General features: G+C 35.3%; 1 protein-coding gene across 1 annotated transcript; it reads right to left on the bottom strand.

Annotated features, from left to right (window-relative positions):
* Nucleotides 1–5,493: 5,493 nt before the first annotated feature.
* On the bottom strand, nt 5,494–18,889 carry LOC142345494 (uncharacterized). Its single transcript, XM_075397563.1, has 2 exons — nt 18,159–18,889; nt 5,494–6,327 (listed from the first exon to the last, which is right to left on the bottom strand). Exons 1-2 carry the CDS (start codon nt 18,445–18,447, stop codon nt 6,026–6,028), a joined length of 591 nt encoding a protein of 196 aa, XP_075253678.1. The 5' UTR covers nt 18,448–18,889; the 3' UTR covers nt 5,494–6,025.
* Nucleotides 18,890–19,423: the final 534 nt, after the last annotated feature.

Below are 19,423 nucleotides of genomic sequence, written 5' to 3'. Positions count from 1 at the left end.
GTTCAAGTAACAACATTGAAAAACATGTTCCGTCGGGCTTTTGTATAACTGCAATTGAACAGTCCACACAAAAACAGCTAATGTTCAAATTGGTACGCTCACCAAACTGTATGTCCGACTTTATCAAAACAATAGAAAGTCTAGCATTTGATATTCACAACAGAAAACAACAACATAAAATCTTCACTGGTCAACTCGAGCAAACGAAAAATGAAGTTAAAGCCTGCTGGATCTGTGGTTTGGACTTCAATGCACGAGATATCAAAGTGTTAGATCATTGCCACTACTCGGGTGAGTTCCTCAGTTGGGCGCACAACACATGCAACTTGAAGCGGAGAAGTCTAAATTTCACCCCTGTGGTTGCCCACAACCTTTCAAACTATGACTTGCATCATATATGTCAAGCCATTCAATATTGCAGCTCTAATAGTAAACTACAAGTTATCCCTCAAACAGATGAAAAATATATATGTCTGATAATCAGAGTAAAGAGTACAAAAACAAAAAAGGAGAAATTGAACTTTTCGAAAATATGCGCTTTCTCGACTCTTTCCGTTTCATGGGAATGTCACTTGAAAAATTGGTGTCTTTTCTGCCCACAGATGGATTTAAAATTATTGATAACCATTTCGAAGAGAAATTAGCGAAAAAGCAAATAAAATTGTTGCATCAAAAAAGTTTCTACCCATACAGTTACTTTGACAATTTTGAAAGATTCAGTGAAAAACCTTTGCCTCCCCTAAACAAGTGGAAAAACACGTTAGCTGGTGGTGAAGTTTCTATAACACTCGAAAACCTGGCGCATACTAACCAAGTTTTTCGAACATTTAAGTGCAAAACATTAGGCGATTACCATGATTTGTATCTGACAACTGACACCCTAATTTTGGCTTGTGTGTTTGAAAAATTTCGCAAAGTGTGCCATGAAACTTATGGCCTTGATTGCGCTCAGTATTTCTCTGCAGCAAACTTAGCGGGTGATGCATATCTCAAAAAATGTAACATTAACGTTAGGCTGCTTGAAGAGAGAGAACATCTTGATATGGCAGAAAATGTTATGCGCGGTGGCATGTCCTCAGTTTACTCGAGTAGACTTTTCAAAGCTAACAACAAATATTTGCAGGATTTTGATAAAACAGTTGAGAGTTCCTTCGGTTTCACAATCGACGCAAATAATCTCTATTGGGGCATAATGCAAACCTGTTGTCTACCAATTGGTGATTTTGAACTCGTTGAGATGCCACAGAGTGAGCTGTTGCGAACCCCAGAAGCCTCACCATACGGCTTGATCGTGGAGGTGGACCTGGAATATCCCCCGGAATTGCACGACATTCAGAGTGACTATCCACTTGCTCCAACCAGAGAGTCTGTCGAAGTTATCTGGTTGAGTCAATACCAAGAGAATCTGAGAGAGAAAATGAATGTAAGGGTTAGTGCGAAGAGCAAAAAACTGCTCCAAACTATGTTTGCCAAGCCCCACTATACCTTACACTATTTGACTTTACAGCTGTATTCGGAGCTCGGTCTGAAAGTGACTAAAGTTCACCGAGAGCTCATATTCTTGCAAGGATTTTGGTTAGCTCCCTATATAGAGTTAAATAGCAGAAAGAGAGAGCAGGCTACAAACAAATTTGACGAGAATTTCTTCAAATTAATGATAAATAGTGTGTACGGGAAAATGTGTGAAAATCCGAGAAAACGTACCAACGTCATGCTAGTAAGATCCGAGAAAGAGCTGCTAGAACAAAGTTCAAAGTTTAACTTTAAGTCGTTCAAAATCTTTAACCCGAACCTGGCTGCAGTAACTCTTCGTCGCACTGAGTTCACTTGGTCAAAGCCGTTGATCATTGGAGCCACAATCCTGGATCTCTCCAAAATGTTTATGTTCAGGTTTCATTATAAAACAAGGAAAGAAAACTTTGCTTGCAAACTTTTGTACAGTGATACAGACTCCCTGACGTATGCAATTATGACAGAAGACCTCTACGCTGACCTAAAAAACAATCCCACTCTCTCTAAAAAATTCGATTTTTCGAACTACCCAAAGGAATCAAGCCTCTACAACCCGACCAATAAAAAGAAAGTCCTCAAATTCAAAGATGAACTGGCAGGATCAGTAATGACAGAATTTGTTGGAATCAGAACCAAGATGTACTCCATAATCACAGCAGGTATGTTTTTCCAGTTGTTTTACTTATCCAAAAAAACTTTGCAATTATGTTCTTTAAAATTCTGAGACTTCTAGATATGTTTAATCCAAGCAAACAACTCGAAATTCTTTAATATAAAACCAAAGAACATACAAAATTCTAGTAAAAAAACGGGGAAAAATGTTTGTTTTTCTCATTCAGACACCCAGAAAAAGAGCATGAAGGGCATATCCCTCTCCACACAACGCTTATTCAATCACCAGTCTTTCAAAAAAGTCCTTGAGCAACAATCAACTGAACGTGCACCGAACTACCGCATAGCGTCAGAAAAACATGACATTTTTGCAGTACGCACGATCAAAGCTTGTTTGTCCGCCTACGATGATAAACGCTTTATTTTTGACGACGGTATAACAAGCTTACCTTTTGGCCACTACAAAATTGTAGACGACATTTTCATGCGAGAAATTCTGGATAACTGGGACGTAAATATGGACAACACCAACAATTCTGAAGGGGCAGAAACTACTCTTGGTAACGGCGACGAACGCCCGGAAATACAAAGTTTTAATTCAAGCACGCTAGACAACAGTTTCAAGGAGACAGATTGGGGTTTCCTTCAAAGCACGTACAATGAAAGTGAGTTGGAAGTAAATAGCTGTGAAGCGAGCGAGGAACCACGCACACCCAGTCATAACGAATTCATTTTATTTGAAGCTGAAGAGAGCGACGAGGAAACCCCAGTTGTTCCTCACAAGCGTGCACGGCGTGCAATTTTATTTGAATCTAGTACTGACTCCAATTAAAAACAATCAAAAACTTACTTTAAACTTTTTGCACGTTGCTAATTTAGTGAACAGAACTGGTAAAATTTATGGAATAAACGTTTTGTATGTGTGCTGATAATATGCCGGGCAAAATTAGCCCGTATTTCCTTTATTCCTAACGGTTATTGATTACAAGCAAAAGTTTGGACTAACGCCTTGAAGCTAATTAAATTCACTTGTACTTTTATCTTTGATAAGCTGAGACAAGAAAGCAGAAATTCTTAATACAAACACCAACCAACTTTCCCGGTTAGAAAGGGGAAAACAAAATTCAACTCAAAGCATGAAACTGTTCGAAGAACTAAATGAAACAGCTAAGTTTTATTCCACTCTAAGTTAGAGAAATTTTAAGAGGATACCTAAAAAAGACCATGCCTGTATTGTAACGGGGGGTCCCCCCCGTTACAAACCAGGCATTTTCACTACTACTAAGAGCAAGCGACCAAGAAAGCTGAATACAATAAGTTAAAGGTCGGCTGCAAAAACAGTTAATTGCTAATACCTAAAATTGACAAAAGAATTCAAAGTGTTATAGACGCGAATTTAATAGATGTTTCTGAAAATGAACAAAATTACAGACAAATTCTTCCCACCGCGTTTCAGAAGTATCGGAAATCATGAAAATAGAGAAAATTGTAAATCCGTTTGCCAGTTGGACGTATTTGTTGGCTACATTTTGAGGACATTTTGAGTTCCTATTGCTGATAGATTGTGTCGATTAATGTTAACACTAGGGAGACGGTTAAATTATTAGGATAGATTTTTAAATCCTCCACCCAAGGAGGGGAAGTAACAAAATTGTCAGTCAGTTAACACTGTTTTTCAAAATTATTCAGCTGTATGTAGCACAAAATATGAGGAACTTGTTATGAATTTCATTAGGCACTTGGAAAAAACCCTCAAATTGAAATTTCAACTGATATCTACTAAAATAAAAAGAATGTTTTGTATATATGCGTTTTACAAAAGTTCCATGACATCATTAATAAAAAAACACAAAATTTTTCAATGAGAGAAAGACGAAACAAACAATCAAGCAAAAATGCAACAGACACAATTAATTAATCAGAGGGTGAAAAACATCAACTGCATCAACATATCAGGTTAACCCATAAAATTCACAGTGCAAAATGTTCAAGGCGGAAAATGATCATCGATAAAACATATAAATGGTGAAACTGAAATTCATTGAAAATTTTTTACATAGAAAGCAAGCAAAAACTTAAAGACGGAAAAAAGACAGAGAAAATGAACAGAGAACATGGTCATCTGAGTTTTCAGAAAAAAAATATTAGTTTTTGCATCGTCGATGTGAAAACTCATGCCGACACCTTAATTAAAGCAGAAAAGGGAAATAATATGATACCAAAGAGGAATAGACAATTTTTAACGAAAAATAACTTACTCTAGCGGTCGAAATTTTGAATAAAAGTTTTACATCTACTATGATGGATTTAACAGAACTGTACTACGGAAAATACAGTTCCTGGAGTTCTCCCAACAATTAAGACTGAAAGTTTCAAAAAAGCGGGAAATTACCCACCTGTCAGTTTTTTAAAAGGAATAGATAAATTTCTTGAAAAAACAGAACAAAAGTGAACAACGTCATTTCTCGGAAGATTAACAAACTTAACAAAGAACTGTTTAATTTTCTTTGATGGCCCTTCAACTATAAGAAACTTTTTGAAAAGTCTCACAAAATACTGTGGAAGCAATAGCCAAGATTCGGAAGCAGTGTTGATTCATCTGAAAAGGATTTTAGACACAGTCGAACATAATATTTACAATGAGAAACTGGAGCTGGTATGAATGATAAGTCCCCTAACGAAATTTTCATTTTTTTACTTGACTGAGCAGCAGGTTTTAAATCTGCGGATCAGCATTCCAATTTTCTATCAGTAGAATACGGTTGGTCGCTTCTTTTTTTTCAATGAACGTAACAACAGAAACAATTTCACTGCAGCAAAATTTCCAGTCGTTGACAAGAATCTGAAGCAAAAATTAGATACAAATATTTACGGCCTTAATGCAACCCTCGAGGCAATTTAAGAAAATTTTGTTGACAAAATAATGAAACTCAGCAGCGAGAGGTCAAAATTGATAATTGTGAAGGCCTACGGATTAACTTTGCAGCTACAACTATTAGGAAATCTAAATTATAACTTAATAGAAAGCTGCCAATTGTCATGACATCAACTCAAGTAAAAGAAAAATTTAAACTTAATGAACATTTCATAGTCAACTGCAAAAATTTCCAAGTTTTGCAATCTTTTCTGCTGTCAATTAAATTCTATACAAGCAAGTAAAGAACTTGAAAAACATATTGTTCATGTGTGTTCAATGAACCTTTAACTGCACCGTCTTCGTGTATAGAACAAGCAGCCAAATTTCACTAAAACCTGTAAAGTCAATACAGAAAAGAGAGTCAGCATCTTCAGTAACAAGAAATAGGTATTAACCTCCTCAATGAGAAGAGAATAAGCGATCTACCCTGTTAAAAATTTCATCTTAAAAAAGAGTTATTCAAATAAATATCCAAGAGAAATAGTAAAAAAAATATCATTTTTTAGAGAGTCTAATAACTGGAAAATAAATGGGAAATATTTAGTCTAAAATAATACATTTGTTGCTGCTGAAAGTAACCGACATATTGAGTGGTGTTACTTCTGAAAAAATAGATGTTAGAAATAGAAAGCTACTATACTTCTTTCTAAATTTCCGATAAGAATAATTTAAAAAAGCAAAAACTTAACAGAGACAAGGTTTTTTTAATAACCAAGATATCTTCACTATAAGGTATTGATGTACACTGATTTCGGTCTCACCTTTTCTCACGCTCTAGTTCACCAATTAGTCTTATCGTACTGCTACCTGTCTTATCGTACAGTGGGTGGGTTTCTGTTGTAGCTCGGCAATTTACAGTAAGGAAGGCACTGCTTGTGTTAAATACAGAATAAATGAGCTTCAACAAAAGTCATCATATTCATTCAGAAACATGATTGATATCGAGTGAAACTAATGAGGATGGCAAGAATGTGAAAAGCAGACTTATACTTGTAAGAGTTGATAGTGTGAAGCGTGTCTTTGAATGTATAAAACATGACCTGGCGAAGTTTGCAGTTCGATAGTGGTGCTCTCTTCACTGTTCCTGAGAGAATATCCGATCACGTGTTCATTGTAGTCATAGATTGTGATCACAGTCCTCACTCTGAATGCATTGAGAAATACATCTGCTGTCTCCTCCTTCGCCCTTCCCACCACATTCCCTCTGCAATCGTATATCTTCACATCAAAACCCCATGAAATGGATATGTAGTCAATTTTGCCAACGTAACGCTCCCCCATGTACACTAAACCAAATCAATATTCTCACTTGAGATCTTAAATCAGTCACATAGCCAAATTTACCGTTTAACGCTCACAATTTATTGCTGGACACATCATTTTCGAGCGCCTACGGGACAAACTTGCCGTGTTATGTGGCAGATTTATGACCATTGTCATCCAGACAAAAATCGACCATGATCAGACAATACTAATTTTCAAAAGTATCATAACATTATCAATGAAAAATATAAAACTTTGTCAATGAGAGAAAAACGAAACAAAAATTCAAACAAAAAATGGGACAGACAACAAAAATAAAGAATCAGAAGGTGAAAAAACCAACTGTATCAAGATTGCTGGTTAACCCAGAATATTTGGAGTAAAAAATGTTCAAGTCGGAAAATAATCATCAACAAAACAAATACACAGTAAAACTGAATTTTTTTGAAAATCTTTTACAATGAAAGCAAAAATTAACTCAAAGAAAGAGAAGAAAAAGAAGATTCAGAGAAAAAGAGCAGAGAACATCATCTTGTCAGTAATCAGAACAATTTATTAGTTTTTGTATCGTCGATGCGAAAAAGCAAGCGGAAAATATAGATACAATAGAAAAGAAGAAAATTACGAGACAAAAAAGGAAAGAAAGTTATATGGCAACTAGCGAAAAATAATTCATTCTAGCGGCGAATTTTTGAATTTTTTTTACCTAATTTGAATTTAACAGAAATGTTCTATCGAAACTATATTATTTTGCAGTTGCAATTTTTAAATTTTCACGAAATTAATGTTCTAAAAGTGTCATGAAAACATAGTAGTGTTCCCCGAGTTTTCTCCATTACACCGCAGAGGTATGCCCAAATCGTCGAGGGCAAATGGGCCCGATCTGCGTATCTCGTGTTCGTTTTTCCTATTTTAAAACATTGAAAATGTAACAATATTGCGGAAAATTGCTACTTTAGCAAAAAAGAGCAAAATTGAAGGGAATTGCGCAACCCGTGTTTGCAAAAGTGTCCAAATTTTAGCCGCGAAATAAAAGTACAAGCTATGTATCCTATTTTTTGGGGATTTTGTATCACGGAGCTGCTCAATTTATGTATCTCTTTTTCACACGCGCCGTAACTCGATTTCGCACTATAATCTGCAATTAAGCCTATCTTGATTACTACTTATTTGTTTAAGCTTAACTTATTAACACTAGTAGTACTTTATTACTACTTACTACTAATTTATTACAACTTATTGCACTTTATTACTATTTATTACTACTTATTAGTACTATTTATTATTACTTATTAAAATTGGCCATTCCCACATTGATATACAAAGCCTTTGATGTGCGAGGGATTTTTCGGAAAAAATTCAGTTTTGTGGTTGTTTGTATTTTAAGCACTTTAAAGCTTTGAAAGCTTCAATTAAATCTTTGTTACAAAGTGCTTATTGCAAAATATTAAGTCACTTTGCATGCTCAAATTGAGCGCATTTATTTAGACTCAATTCCGGATTAGAGATGATTTTAATGCGAATAATAGATACGTAAAATGAGCGGAAACGTGCGACAAGACTTGCAACCTACTTTACGATTTGAAAGTTCTTTTATTTCGCAAAAATGGCAAAACACCTTTACCGAAAAGTAAGATACAAAGGATGTCTCCTAATTTCGTTCATATTTGTATCTAATGTTAGAGCAAATTTTACTAAGGCGGAAATTTTGTGCCTCCGCGGGTATACCTCTGCGGTGTAATGTCCCATTACTTTAGTCAGAAAATTACACACCTGTCAGTTTTTTTCAAAGCAACAGCTATAAAGTTCTAGAAAAGTCAATACTTAAGAGAACGACGTCATTTCTTGAAAAATTAACAAATTTAACAAATGCTTGTATAATTATGCTTGGAGAAAAAAGGTTCTTCAACTCTTTGTAACTTTTTGAAAAGTTTCAGAATAGTAACTTTTTGAAAATTTTCGCTAAGAATTATCCTTGTGTTATGAAATTGACAAAATCTCAATTTTATTTAAATGACTCCCCAAAACGCGAATATTGTCTTGCTTTTTGTTAACAGGCTGAGCTATAGTTCAGTTTTCCTTTCTTTTCTCAGAATAAAAAATCCAACAGATATAGAAATGCTCCACTGCAAATTATTTTTATGTTGCAGGCGTGTTGACAAAATGTGGATACGTTCAAAATACATTTCAAACGATACACGTTACACAATCGAAAAGAATACTTGTCTGTCTCATGTAAGCCATCATTTATTTAAAGTTTCATTCTTCGAATGAAGTAAAAACTAATAAAATTAAATGACTACTAGTTCCGAATTGTTCATGATTGTTAAGGTAAATAAATGTTTCGGAATTGAAATGTCTCTAAATAGTTTTGATGACTACTACGGAAAAATTATCCGTTATTTTTTTTTCTCTGAAAAACGTTATTGTCACTCGAAATGTATCTTCAATGAAAAAATTTTTCATTGTAAAAATTTTACTCACTTTTTGTCCATTCAGTGTTAACTTTGTCGAAAAACTTAGTTTATTGTTTCACTTCAAAATTTTCTCTGGCAAAAGCAAACTTTTAAACGGTGATTTAAATTCGACAATACGATATTGAATGGCGAAATGTTTTCCAAGATTGGTGAGTTTTTGAAACAAATCTTTAAAACTATTCGTTATCAAATCGACACAATAGAAAGTATTGGTATTGTTTATGTTTCACTTGAACTCATTATCACTTGGATGGAATTGTTAAAAAGTAAGTTTAATCACAACTGCACTTAAACAAAGTTCAAACAAACATGAAAAACCAATTATATTCAAAACCCAAAAAAAAGCCCATTCGTCTAAAACTAGGCGGCTTTAACTACACTAAATGTTTTTGATTAGCCGACAATTGGAAAAGGAACTAGATTCAGAATTGCGCGATTTTTGACTTCTGAAATTTTATTTAAAGAGATTAAAAAGCCAGACAACACATTTAAATCTAAAAACGGTCAAAGTCAGAGTTCACAATATTTTTGGACAAAAAACTTGTGTTCGGTCAAATTACTATTAATTATTAACTCCAATCCAGACGTCTTTTTGCCGCTGCCGCAGATAATGAGATGTTTCTTCTGTAACAAATCAGACTAATCAGACTGTAACAAATCCACAGAAAAGAAACATATCAACACTAAATTTGGAAAATTTTTATCAAAACAAATAGCTTCAAAGTAATCAATACAATAAATATAAACGGGAGAGCATGTTATGATTGATTACTTTTTCTTATACCATCATTAAGAACTCTCTCCTCCACCACACACACACACACACACACACACACACACACACACACACACACACACACACACAGAGACACACACACACACACACACACACACACACACACACACACACACACATATATATATATATATATATATATACACATACACACACACACACACACACACACACACACACACACACACACACACACACACATACAAGTTTGAGTACCGAGCAGCTAGAACCGCTTGCTAATGGAAACACCTAACAAGATTACACAGAAAACTTCAGCGGCTTTTTAACCCAAAATCTGTTCTCATTTATGTTCCGACCCCTCTTGAGGGGGGAGGAGCTGTATACTCAAATCAGTTTTTTGTTCAATTTTGACCGTTCGATATATTTATTGTAGAGAGTTGTATGTGGTATCATTAAAAAGCCCGTCCGGCGTAGAAAATGGAAATAAAAGGTTTTCCTTGAGTTTCGTTTCCTAGAGCGAGTTATCGACGATTACTGTTTTCTAATATTAGACGAATTTGCGTTATTTTTATACACGTTTTCTGCTATCTTCATCAATTTTTATCAATTTTTGCTAAATTTTGTATAAAATTTTTAGGAATAGTGTTGTTGAATTTATTCAAAAGTCTGGTTGACTTTTTATAAAAAATTATGTTAACACTTTTTTAAATTTTTTCTAAATATTTCAAAATTCCGCCTCTTTCAACAAATTACCACAAATTAAGCTTCATTAGTTTGCTTTGATTATTTTTTCCGGAAGTAGGCAAAAAGAAACCACTGACACATTTTTTGTAGATTCAAAAAGGAGCAATTCGTACGTCAACTTCCATTGAGAGTGCTCTGTAATTAAAATTTTGCCACTTCCTGATAACCTTATTCGTTGTTTATCAAAAACGCATTTATTTTTGAAATTTCAACCAACAAATTATCTATATCTATAACATTCGGAAAATGAAGGGTTTCTGAAGGACCGACATCATTAGCAAGCCTAGTTTTGGACCAAACTTGGACTAATACAATCATAAATAATTCCGATTGTTATCAGTCAGAGTTTTAAAAAATCGAGACTTTTATATTAATTGAAGAACTGAAAATTTGAAACCAAAGCTCACAAGTGATAGGTCCAATTGACTTCTTAAGCAGCTTCCAAATAATGTATCTAATTTTTTACTTGAAAGCTTATGGTCGTTTTGGATAACTAAATAATGGTTTTCAATAAATCATGGCTTATTGAACTTTATCTATACTCTTTTCTTAATTTGGTGAACTTGAAGCTTGCAGTACAAAGATTGCTTCTTCTTTATACTGAAATAAAATTTAATCTTAATTGCTTTTTTGCGCTTAAGTTATGTTTTTCTGTTTTTGATAGTACTTCATTTTAAAATTTTCTCTATATTATTGGCATTTGCCCATTTTTCACGTTTTCTCGTTTTGTCACATTATCGCATTATGAACAGTTCATACATCAAATCATTGGTGTTCAATTTATTACACAATTTAACATATCAAAATTCTTAAAGATGCAGATTATGAAACTAACGGTTTCGGCAACAATCTCCCGAAGAATTTAATTGAATTTTTTAAAGTTGTCCTTAACGTTCGTGTCTAGTTTGTCTCAATAGTTGTATGAATTGAGGGGCAAATATGGTTTTACGGCTTCGACAGCGTTTTCTAGCAAGTTTTATTTGAGTTTTTGTTTGTTGTCGCTCTTTTTGTAACCGCATAAAAAATCGAACAACGACAGATCTTAATGTCCTTCTATAGAAACGTAAGTACTCGTAAATGTGTGCGATAAATTCACTCGACTTCTAATGGTTTTCATTACATTGAATTTAATTGTTTTTGAACAAATGTTTAGTTCCAATTTTATAGTAATAATAATAATAAAAATAATAATAATAATAATAATAATAATAATAATAATAATAATAATAATAATAATAATAATAATAATAATAATAATAATAATAATAATAATAATAATAATAATAATAATAATAATAATAATAATAATAATAATAATAATAATAATAATAATAATAATAATAATAATAATAATAATAATAATAATAATAATAATAATAATAATAATAATAATAATAATAATAATAATAATAATAATAATAATAATAATAATAATAATAATAATAATGGTTGTGTGCACAAGAGCTCTTTGTGCAGATTAATGTATTGCTAGGCTTAAGGCTGTAAAAGGCTAGCGCGATAAGAATTAATTCTTTCTTCACTTTGCTTTACGATCGGACCGTTTGGAGCGTACGAATGACGACTGGTGCAAACAGTAAATGAACTAACAAAGCGTGCAACATATTTACAACTACGAACAGTATAATATAGTAACATAAGGAGTCTTTATACGAGTTCATATTAATACTTGTAGATCTTGGTTCCAGTGTGAGTAGGTGGCTCACCACATTCCCCCCTTTTGGAGGAGCTAGAGCTGCAGTCCTTTATTGGTGTTCTCGTTAGTACGATTGGTTGTGGCGTTTTGGGTGTTTGTGTCCCGTTCGGGATCTAGTGGGTCAGGGTTCCAGTTCATGGGCTCGGAGTTTTGTGCGTTTCGAGTGGGGGCAGAGTTGACGGAGGCGGTATGGAAGGAGTCTTGTGAGTCTGAGGATAATATGACTATGTCCTGTCAGAATGTAGTGCAGTTAGGGTTAATGCTTAATGCGGCTTGTGGGGGACTGTCCTCGGAGGTATCGAGAAGGTCGATGATGGTAGTGTTCTTGCGTCTCAGATCTTGTGTGGAGTCGTCCGTTGATGGGGATAATGAAATGTTGGCTATGGCTTTCTCTACGTTCAGCTTTTTGACTGTGGCTTCTGCCTTGGACTTTCAAATGTTTCGCATTGGACGTGATTTTGCGATTGTCGACACGGTGCTCCGTTTGGGGGTGAGCTTGAAGTCGGCGGCGGATGACGACGTGGCGATCATAAACGGTTTTGTGTGCCCTGGGGATCGTTCCTTGAACACGCGTGTCGTGGGTTTTTTGCCGAGTTCGTTGAAGTTGACTGGGTTCTGGCTTAGTTGGAAGGCGTAACTTTGTTTCAGGGCTGCGAGTTTAGCTTTTGTTAGTTTTGTGTTGGCCGTTCTCCTGGCTGCTGATACTGTTGCCTTTTTTCGTATGCATGTTCGTTTACCCTTTTGTGTGTTCCCTGGGGATTTCTTATTCAACTTTTTCTTTCCTCTTGTTGTTTTTGTGAGGATTGGGGAGACATTAAACGACGAGCTTGGCATTGAATTAATTGCATGTTCATCGTCGATGGGTGTAGACATTTCTTATTGTTGAGTCTTTGCTGGGGGTCTCGTTTCTTCATTTGTGGCCTTTCGCTTGCGGGATTGTTGAGTGTTGGGTTGTCCAGGTTGCCTTGAGTTCTTTGAGCTTTGGCCCATTTGGGATGTCTTTGTCAGCTGTGCTTTTTCCGCCTTTTGGGAAGGCAACAGTGGTGCATTGTCCGATTCCGAAGTGTCCGACACCTGGGATTCTTCCGATTGGGATTCCTGATGGGTCTGTTCGTCCTGTCGGTACTGGATGTCCAGGTTTATTTCCGAGTTGGTGTCCCTGTCCCAGATCGCGGCCGGCGTCAGGCTTGGGTTCTGGAGTAGTCGTTTGTCTTTATTTTGCGAGAGGGTGAATCCAAGTTTCCCCAATATATCTCGTCCCATCAGGTTCACAGTGTTTGCGTTGACCACTAGGATCTCGTTGTTTGTTGCTTCTCGGAGTCCCGATCGGAGGTTTATCTGTATTATTCCTGTGATAAGGATCTCTATGTTATTGAAGCATCTATACTGGGTCTGGCCGTTTGTTGGTTCTTTCCACTTGGCTGATTTGCACATTTGTATTACTCTTTCCGCTTCCGTTTTACAAATGAAGCTTCGAGGGCTGCCTGTGTCTGCGAGCCAGTTTGTCTCGAATGTGTCTGTGGATGTTTTGATCCAGATTTCATCTGAGATATTTGGGGATAGTTTTTGTGGGTGTGCGTGGACGAAGTTTTTTGGATGTATGAGGTTTACAGTATTCCAGCTGTCGAATACTTCCTGGATGTAAAACGTGTTTTCAAGGTCTAATGTTTCGTATGTGGCTTCCGTTCGGGTATCCTGAAGTTGTTGTTCTTCCTGTTGTTGTTCATGTGCGGGTCTGATGTTCCTGACTCTTTTATTTTGTGGGAATGTTTGTTGGGGTGAGGTTGTTTGTGGCTTTATTTGTTGTGTTTGCCACATGAATTTTGCTGTTTTGCATACTTTACTGAAATGTGCTAGTTTTTTGCATAGATTGCACTGGACTTTTTTGGCTGGGCAAACTTGCAAGTGCTCGATTGAAAACTGTACTCCGCAGCGTCGGCAGGGATTTGGGGTGATTGCGGGTCTTTGAGTCTGGGTGTTCCGTATGGGTGGTCGTGATCTGGGTGTGAATGAAGTGTTCCTTGGGGTAATTGTAATGTTGGATATTTGTTCAGATGCATATGGGGAGTATCGATTGAGTTGGGAGTTTATTGCTTTTTGTTTTTCTTGGCCCCGTTCGCGGTTGAGTGCGAATTGTATGACTTGCTGTGCTGTTCGAATTTCCATCAGGAGTTCTCTTTGTATATCAGGGTTAGTCATGAAAGCTATAAAGATGTCTTTTATGAGGTCTTCTTCAGCAGATCCTAGGCGGCACTTTGCGCCTAGGGCTTTTAGTCGACAGTGGAAGCTTTCGAGTTTTTCATTGGGTTTTTTTTGCAAGTAAAAAGGAGGAAACGATCGTAAGTTATGTTGCGGGGTTGTGTGAAGGAGAGGGAAAGTTCGTGTGCCAATTCGAATACTGTGATTCGTTCGATGTTCGAGTGGGGGAATCGTTGTTGGTAGATTCGTTCGGCTTCGGTTCCTAAGCTTAAGTATATTAAGCTGCGTACTTTCAGGTCCGCTTCGTCCCACGGTATTCCATCGACTGTGGGGCCTTTGAATGCGATCTGTTTGCAATCGTTGTCCCAGTCCACCTTTCGTTTATTGTTTCGTAGGTCTCTTTCTCTGTGTTGTGCCTGTGTTTCGTTTTTGGTTGGGGGTTCGTATGTCGGTTCTATTGGGTAAGTCAAGTCTTTTGTGTCTGGTTTGTGTTTTAGTAGTGAGTCGACGTTTATAGAGTTTTTGGCCATTATTGCCAACTTTAGTGTGGCTGCCCATATGGGCAATTCCACTGGGGTTTCAACTCCGGTTTCCCAGAAGAATGGGATGCCCACTGGGGATCGTGCTATTGTTACAGCAGCTGCTGACTGCGCCATGTTGTGTGCACAAGAGCTCTTTGTGCAGATTAATGTATTGCTAGGTTTAAGGCTGTAAAAGTCTAGCACGATAAGAATTAATTCTTTCTTCACTTTGCTTTACGATCTCTCTTGACACCAAGTGCGCTTCTCACTTGGGCTCCGTTTGGAGCGTACGAATGATGACTGGTACAACCAGTAAATGAACTAACAAAGCGTGCAACATATTTACAACTACGAACAGTATAATATAGTAACATAAGGAGTCCTTATACGAGTTTATATTAATACTTGTAGATCTTGGTTCCAGTGTGAGTAGGTGGCTCCCCACAATAATAATAGTAATAATAATAGAAATAATAATAATAATAATAATAATAATAATAATAATAATAATAATAATAATAATAATAATAATAAGAATAATAATAATAATAATAATAATAATAATAATAATAATAATAATATTAATACTAAAAACAAAAAAATTAAAAATAAAAATGATAATAATAATAATGAGTTCACTAAGCTTGGTTTCACCAAGCTTAGTAAGTTCTTAACGGGGCTTAAATTTGATTTCCCTCAAACACTGTTCAACCATATGGGTACGATTTGTAATTAAAATTCTTCTTAGCTAAATCAATTAGTTATTTTTTGACTTCTCTTTTGAATTTGGAGGACTTGAATATGGGTTGCAGATGGGAAAATCACGCGCCAGTGACATCGAATTGTTGAAGTTTGTAACTCAGTAGAAAAAGTAAGATCGGCAACGCTGGCGATTACATTCGTTTGAGTATAAAAATAATTTCTCGTGTGATCGTGTTTTCTTTGTGATGTCCATTTCTTATTTGCCAAAATTTATCTACCTCAGGTGCAAGTTTTGTTGTCAAAATTTTGTTTAATACTAAGAGATTCGAAAAGAGAAATTGATTTGTGATCGGAAGTAAATATACTGATCGAAGACAATCATTGTATTCTTTATCAGTAATTTGACTGATCGATTGTATCCATTTTAATCTTTTTCTCTGAAGCCTTTCCATTTGCTTGACGATAGTTTTAATGGCATGCCAAACATTTGATCTATAAAACAAGATCGATGTTATTTAAGTTTTGACTAGGTTACATATGACTGACAAATTTGTTCACTTGGAATTGTTCTCTTTAGAAAAGCAAGCTTCTGATTTGATTTTAGTAGAACAAAAACATAAGTGATGATCCCATTACAAAGTTTCTGAAAAAATTTGCCCAAGTCATTGAAGTGTGTTTCCTGTGAGATGGTTTCATTGCTGGGAAGACGCGAAATTTGCTTGTTTAGATTTTTACATAATGAAAACTGCACGTTTTTAAACTTATCGAAATTGATGTTTAACCGATTCTCCTTGCTCCAAACAATAGCATTTTCAATATCTTTTTCTGTCTTTATTTTATTGTCTACAGTGCTGATGAGTTTTGTGTCATCTGGTAGGTCATATACATAAACGGAAAAAACAAAAACTGTAAAAATTTACCCTTGAGGCCCACCGCAAGAAATTGGTCGAAAGTTCGATTTTCCGCAAGATATTACAACTCTCTGCTGTCGATCAGTTAAATACGACGCAAAAAACCTCAAGAAAGCACTGTCAAATCCCATTGGAAACAATTTTAAAAGTTTGTTATTATAAATGATGGTATCAAAGGCCTTTGCTATGTCTAGATACACTGTCATTAGCATTTGTTTGCTTCAAGTAAATCATTCAACCTGCTGCAGTAGAGAAGTAATTGAGTGATGGTTGAACAGTTTTTCCTGAAACCATGTTGCTCTACACAAAGCTTTTGTTGCAGAAAGATCGAGAACTGTTTATACACCATACGCTCAATTAGCAGTGACAGCAAGCTAAGCATGGCAATCGGTCGGTAATTCTTTATAACTAATTTAATACCACTTTTGAAATGGGGTCGTACATGCACTTTTTTCACAAAAACTGGGAAACTCACATTTGCTAACACAGCAACTGAAGATAAACAAAAGTTGATTCGAAATGTACGGTAAAGCAGACGTTTGGGCTGATTCCATCAAAAGAGTTAGCATTTGATTTCCCACTACGTATGCATTTGATTTCCTCGATCAGAGCCGCTTTATTAAACTGAATGTCATCAAGAAATATTTCTGGCATTTGATAAAATGGAATAACAACTTCAGAATCGTCTAGAACAAAAACATAAGCGAAATAATTGTTAAAACATTCTGCAATGCTCTTGTACCCACAAACCTCTTTTTCCATGTGCACGACTTTCTCAGGCAGAGCTGACGGTTTTGTTATTTGACTGATTAATTTATATGTATCGTTTGTTGACCAGATTTTGATTTTTTCAACGAAATGTTTCTTGTCATTATTTAGAGAAATGGTTAATTCTTCTCGAATTCGTGAAATTTTCTCTGCGTTTTGTGTTTTTTTTCAAAGCTGTTCTGAGTTTATTTTCTAAGGGGATACTGTTAGAGGACTTGTAAAAAAGCGCATTGTTTCTTCGAGAGGTTTTGAGTGGAATTGCAATAGAAGACGCTAGTTCTAATTTATGGTAAAAATAGTCGACAATATTATCAATTGAGTCAAGTGAAGACATTGAAAAATTAAAATTGATTGTAAATTCGTCCCAACTTTGACGCTATTTTGACTCGCTTTCTTATTAGTGGGAGATCTCATCAATCCAATGCGTCTTTTTTACTCCACTGAGTTAATTGGTTTGGAGGCTAACATTTTGTTCATTCACCTTTTTTTTAAAAAAAAAACTTAAATTTTTGGGTTTTCAATCCGTTCCTCATTTGATAGACAATTACGCCAAAATTGTGGATGAGCGGGGTCGCAAATTTGGACAAATTTCTCTAGATTTCTACGAATTAAGTGTTGGCGATTAGTTCTAAATTGAAAGTCAATTTAGATCCAGATATGCCTGACGTTCATCTTATGAAGACTTCAATAAATGAGATTGAAGGGCAATACATGAAAAAAAAATCAAAGTTGGCCAGAACTCAAAATTTATTTTATTTATCAATAACATTTAGTGTCATGCCAAAGATACATTAGCTATGAATTCATGTCACTGATAACCTTCCTTTTTTCCAGTACTGATATCAATGAGACCCGTCTGTATCAATTTAATGATCCATACTGTGACAAAACTACAGAAAAGCAGAATCTAAAGGAAAATCCAGAAATTTACAAAAATTTTACTAAGCTAATACTTTGAAAGTAGTCAATACCGTAAACTATAAAAGAGAGACGTTTATCTAAAAGAAACTCCTATGAAACACCAAAACAGCCTCCAGTTTGCTTCCTGTATTTTTTCTTACTTTTCATGTCAATGACAGACAGACACTCAGTTTCCATTTGGAGAATTTTCTCATTCTGCAGATTATACACAGTGTTCTTGTTGTGCCACCACTGACAAGCTTCCTCATACATACGGAAACCACCAGCCAACTCCATCCAATCAAAACATTCCTCCACTATCTCTATTACGTCATCCACCACGTCACGTCTCATTATTAAGCCATTGTTCTCGTGTGAAAATGTGTTGGCGGTTACGTAACAACTAGTGACGCTCAAAAACAATAAAACAAAACTAAGAGGTATGGACATTCTTGATTGTACAACTTGTAACTTATAAAATATCCGACAAATCAAGCTGGCCAATAGTTGAGAATCAAAAGTATAGATCGAAATTGAAGTTCAAGTTTTGATCGCTCTAATCAAATATTGTCGTAAAGGCCATTAATTTGTACAGGATAGAATGACCCAAGTTTAATGTATATTGACAACAGAGCTGACGTCAGATTCCAGTATCCAAGCACATGCTAAAACTGCAGTAACCAGTGAACAGTTCTTCAAATTGAGTTGAGTACCAGAGTTCTGGTGGTTGCAAAGTTCAAGAAAGAGGATTGAACTCATATATTGCAAGCATAAGCAATAGTATCCCCACATGAAAATCTATCGATTATTAAAGAGTTGTAAGAACACAACACGTACAATAAGCGGACTAACTAAACTCTGGATATGTAAAATATTTGCAAAATTGCATCCAACACTATTTAGGTTCAGTTCTTTTTTCATTTCAGTTGCAAGCCGATAGTGTATAAAAAGTGGTATCCAGCCACCTCAAAAAGGACATTCTCAAAAACACTGTTTTAAAGCCAACTTAAAAAAATAAAAATAAAGACGGAAGGTGTCTAGACGACAGATTTTCCCTCTTTACTTTTTTCTTAAAAGCGGCCTGAAAACACCACTTCTCAAAAGTGTTTCATTAGGTAACCAGATACCACTTTTTATACGCTACTCTTTCTATTAACAATAACAATAAAACAATGTTCAAACTATAAAAACAAAAAAATCCATCAATAACTATTATCTAACTGTTATATTAACCAAAACATTAAGAATAAGGTAAACTATTAATTTTTTTGCGGTTTGTAATGCGCGTTTTTGGGGGACGTTTTAATTTCAAGACTGTGATATATCGAGAAGTAGCGAACTTAGCAACTTAAGTTAAAACTTTGATATATAAAGAAAACTTTCTTACCTGATGTTTGGTGAAGTGAAATTGAATAATGGCTTCTAA

This window comes from Convolutriloba macropyga, chromosome 9 (assembly GCF_964194025.1).
Source record: "Convolutriloba macropyga chromosome 9, txConMacr16.3, whole genome shotgun sequence".
Classification (NCBI taxonomy): Eukaryota; Metazoa; Xenacoelomorpha; order Acoela; family Convolutidae; genus Convolutriloba; species Convolutriloba macropyga.
This window is presented reverse-complemented; position numbering and strand designations above follow the sequence as displayed.

Excerpts from the sequence above, each read along its gene's own strand:
- LOC142345494 (XM_075397563.1), bottom strand. The coding sequence starts at position 18,447 with ATGTCCATACCTCTTAGTTTTGTTTTATTGTTTTTGAGCGTCACTAGT. Across the intron at positions 6,328-18,158 it reads GTCTGTCATTGACATGAAAA|TGTACATGGGGGAGCGTTAC; the intron begins GTAAGAAAAAAT and ends GATTTGGTTTAG.